Here is a 4,387-nt window from a genome sequence, read left to right as displayed (position 1 = left end):
AACCTCACTCCTTTGTAATAACTAAGGCAAAAATGTAATTAATTCAGAAAATCTTTTCAGGACCCCACCTTGATGTTTCGGGACCCCACTTTGGGTCCCGACCCCAACTTTGGGAAACACTGCTTCAGGGTAAGTGCCACTAATATTTAGATTGGTGCTGCCCACCTCTGTGTTTGGGACAGTTAACCCGCCTGTACAGGAGGTACAAAGGATGGATGGACAGTCCATTTTCTGCAATACTTTCTGTATTTTATGGAATTTCTGCTTAAATAAAATGTGTTTATTGATATTAAAGAAAATTTGATAACTATTTCTAAAGATTAATGACTTAAATACCCATGTTTAATAAACATAATTCTAACTGGATTGAAATTTAAGTTTGAAGTGGTTTGTCTTCAGTATAAAGTATCTCTCATGATGAGATTATTTGATTAAAAAAACGTGTTTAAATGAATGTAAATGTAATGTAATTCACTTCCGGTCCTGCAGGCGGCGCTGCTGCTCTCTGCAGACGCCGTTCTTCCTGAACTTCCGGTGTGCCGGATGTAAACAGAGGTAGCTGCAGGAAACATGACCAAGCTGGAGCTGTTGAACGTGTTCCTCACCGACAGGCTGACGGCGGCGGCTGAAGAGATCTTCCGCGCCGTTAAAGACACGGTGGCGGAGTACCAGAGCGAGGTGCTGCGGTCCAGAGAGGAGAACGAGCGGCTCCGGCGGCTCCTGAACGCCGCGGTCCAACACCTCCTGCCGTCAGGTGCGCGCTGTGTTTCGGTCATCTTCACTCAGAACCGAGTTTTAATGGAGCTGTGGATGGAGACGTGCTGGTTCCCTACAGAAATCTTTATTTAATCTGGTTTCTCTGTCTTTGTCACAAAAATATATTCATACAAYCCAAATGTAGTGAGTTTATAATTTATAATTTATAATATAAAAAATGTTCGGTTCTAATCTTGACTAAATGACTGAAATCCAAATGTGCAAAGTAAGATAAATATATTTGGGTTTGAAGGCAACTGGAAGAAACCTCAGGTTCAACAAAGCTGGGCTTTCTTTATACAGTTTTAATCCCACACAAATCTAAAATCTGACAGTGGATTCACATTCAAAACCTACAAAATAACAAAACCGTGTTTAACTCAAGTATGAAGGAAGTTCATGTTTTTTTAAGTTAAACTTTATAACAGAACCAACAGAATCTTATCTAATGTATTATCTAATTTCCCTCTGGGATCAATAAAGTCTTTTTGAATTGAATTGAAGCTTTGTGACCATTTGATTTGGTCTCTACTTCTGCTCATAACTTCCTTAATGTTCCAGATGTTTCCCTGATATTTGTAGGGAGTGTTTCACAGACTGTTTTTTGTTTGAAACATCCAATTATGAAAACTTTCTAAAACCCAACGTAAAAGAAGCAGAAGATGTATAAATTAATGTTTAAATCTCACGTCACCAAACGGCAGCATCAAATCAACTTAAAGCCAAGAAATGAAAACATTTAAAAACCATGTGGACACCTGTTCTGTAAACTGTGTGGAAGATGAGGATCAACACACTTTACTGTTCTGCACCTCCATGCTTGAAATCATAACCAAATTAGGAATAAAGGCAGATGGAGTTCATGTCAGCTTATTTAAAGGTCACTGGGAAAACTTGATTGAATTTCAGCCTGTTTTCAGTGAAGTGGTCCTGCAGATGGCAGCGTTCAGATCAGCATCTTTAACATCAGAGTTGAGCTGTTTGATAATCTAACATCAGATAATTGTTTCTGCTTGGTAAGCTTGTCTCAGGTCCATCCTAAAGGCAGGAACCCTAACGATGTTTTCTTTGTGTTTTTCAGAGCCGTACTCCGTCTGGTCCCAGCTGGACGTTCGTCTGTGTGAGTCCGACASGAGGAGCGGCGCAGAGCTGCTGGCTCAGCTTAAAGAAGGAGAGCTCAGAGGAAGTCAGACTGTAGCTGCACAGGAAGCAGAGGACCACACTGAGGGGAACGGCAGCCGTGTTCAGCAGCAGGGGTCACGCCTTCTGTCAGACCCTGGAGCCCCCCCATCCTCAGTGACGCCTGTAGAGATAAAAATAGAAAATGAGAAACAGCAGCCAATCAGCAGCTTATCAGCTCCTTCAGACTGCAGAACAGCTGAAAGCCACTCCTCCTCCTCTGGGGAGAGTGACAGGCCGTTAAAAAGTAGCCCGCAGGTGAGGGGGGGCCCACAGGTGAGGGGGGTCCTTTGCTCCAACAGCAAACAAAGCATGGTGCCCGTCAGGAGTGGGAGGTCCCTGAAGCTGCCTCTGCCTCGTTTCTCTCAGCCCAAGCCGAGCATCCAGAGGTGGCACAGCTGCAGGGAGTGCGGTAAGAGCTTCAGCTTCGCCTGCCAGCTGGAGGTGCACATGCGCTGGCACACCAAGGAGAAACCCTACAGCTGCGCAGTGTGCAGGAAGAGCTTCACCACGGTCAGCATGCTGAAGAGGCACCACCGCATCCACACCGGAGAGAAGCCCTTCCACTGCCACGTCTGCGGGAAACGCTTCAACCAGTCAGCTCACCTCAACACCCACTTCAGGCTCCACACCAAGGAGAGGCCCGGCAGGAGCTGAGGAGGAGGAGGAGGTGCCTGGCACCAGGAGCCAGACTCACATGCAGCTGTTTAACCAGAACTTAACCCGTTTACCAACCACAATTCAACTAGTTTACCACCAACAGGTCAACCAGTTTACCACCCACAATTCAACTAGTTTACCACCCACAGGTCAACTAGTTTACCACCCACAGTTCAACCAGTTTACCACCCACAATTCAACTAAACTAGTTTACCACCCACAGGTCAACCAGTTTACCACCCACAATTCAACTAGTTTACCACCCACAATTCAACTAGTTTACCACCCACAGTTCAACCAGATTACCACCCACAGGTCAACCAGTTTGCCACCCATGGGTCAACCAGTTTACCACCCACAGTTCAACCAGTTTACCACCCAGCATTCAACCAGTTTACCACCCACAGTTCAACTAGTTTACCACCCACATTTCAACCAGTTTACCACCCAGCATTCAACCCGTTTACCACCCACAGGTCAACCAGTTTACCACCCACGGTTCAACCAGATTACCACCCACGGTTCAACCAGATTACCACCCACAGGTCAACCAGTTTGCCACCCATGGGTCAACCAGTTTACCACCCACAGTTCACCCAGTTTACCACCCACGGTTCAACCAGTTTACCACCCACAGTTCAACTAGTTTACCACCCAGCGTTCACCCAGTTTACCACCCACAGTTCAACTAGTTTACCACCCACAGTTCACCCAGTTTACCACCCACGGTTCAACCAGTTTACCACCCACAGTTCAACCAGTTTACCACCCACAGTTCAACTAGTTTACCACCCACAGTTCAACTAGTTTACCACCCAGCGTTCAACCAGTTTACCACCCACAGGTCAACCAGTTTACCACCCAGCGTTCAACTGGTTTAACATCCCAGACTTTAACCTTCCATATATGAACTGATTAAAGACCATGTAAAGTAAAAATAAATGTGTGTTCTGAGGTTGTCACACCACAGTAATATGTGTTAAAAATCACCCAGCCAAGTTTGAACAATTARAAATACTGTTGACCTTATAAAATTATGTGTTAAAAGTAATGAAAAAATATCAGTTAGCTGTGGTCTGGAATGCTGGGGGCGTGTCTGCAGTAGGAGCTTAAACCACGCCCACGATCCTGAACATWCCTGTAACCAAGGAAGCAATGTTCGATTTCTTTTCCATTAGAGCAACAGGGGGTGAGGTTATACTGAAGGCAGCTGCGTGACATCACGAGGCTGCCCTTTAAGACATGCCCAAAAAATCCTGAAACAGATACACAAATTAAATCATATCTCCACTATTCAAATATCTACAGTTGAGAGAATTTGTACTCATTTACAAGAACCCATKTATGACATTTCTAATGTTTAAAAAAGAAAATGTTACATTTTACTTTACACGGTCTTTAAACAAGAGTGAAACCTTTTAACCAGTCAAAGCTTGACTGGTTTAACCAGAGTTCAAGTGGTTTAACTTCTCAGAGTTAAACTGGTTCCTCACCCAGAGTTAAAACATTTACAGTGATTGTCTTTGTCTGTTCTTATTGTCCAATAAAGTTGTTGATGTTGAAGATTTGTCTTCTATGAATGCTCTGATTTAACGTTTCATCTGTTGCCATTAAGGATGTGCCTAAAGAGCTGTAATCACAGCTGTATAAATCAACTGTGTTATAAACCAAAGCTTCTCAAATTAAGGTCCCTGGACCCCCAAGGGTCCGCGAGAGGTATTTTGGGGGTACTCAAAAAAAAATTTTTTACTAAAATGTAAATTAGGTTTTTATATTTAAAAATGCATGGAGA

The 4,387-nt window shown here is 43.9% G+C and overlaps 1 protein-coding gene across 2 annotated transcripts; it reads left to right on the top strand.

Annotated features, from left to right (window-relative positions):
• The first annotated feature begins 544 nt into the window (after nt 1–544).
• On the top strand, nt 545–4,158 carry LOC106519061 (zinc finger protein 250). 2 transcript variants are annotated; one of them, XR_001310398.1, is made up of 3 exons: nt 545–754; nt 1,838–2,744; nt 2,819–4,158. XR_001310398.1 is itself a non-coding variant. In XM_014010574.1 (2 exons), exons 1-2 carry the CDS (start codon nt 571–573, stop codon nt 2,590–2,592), a joined length of 939 nt encoding a protein of 312 aa, XP_013866028.1. In that variant the 5' UTR covers nt 545–570; the 3' UTR covers nt 2,593–4,158. The 2 variants fall into 2 exon arrangements, 1 of the variants encoding a protein (XP_013866028.1); XM_014010574.1 differs by having other exon boundaries at nt 1,838–4,158.
• Nucleotides 4,159–4,387: the final 229 nt, after the last annotated feature.

Source organism: Austrofundulus limnaeus, unplaced genomic scaffold (genome assembly GCF_001266775.1).
Source record: "Austrofundulus limnaeus strain Quisiro unplaced genomic scaffold, Austrofundulus_limnaeus-1.0 Scaffold70, whole genome shotgun sequence".
In the NCBI taxonomy this organism is placed as follows: Eukaryota; Metazoa; Chordata; class Actinopteri; order Cyprinodontiformes; family Rivulidae; genus Austrofundulus; species Austrofundulus limnaeus.
Note: the sequence above shows the minus strand (reverse complement) of the source record. Positions and strands in the feature narration are given on the sequence as shown.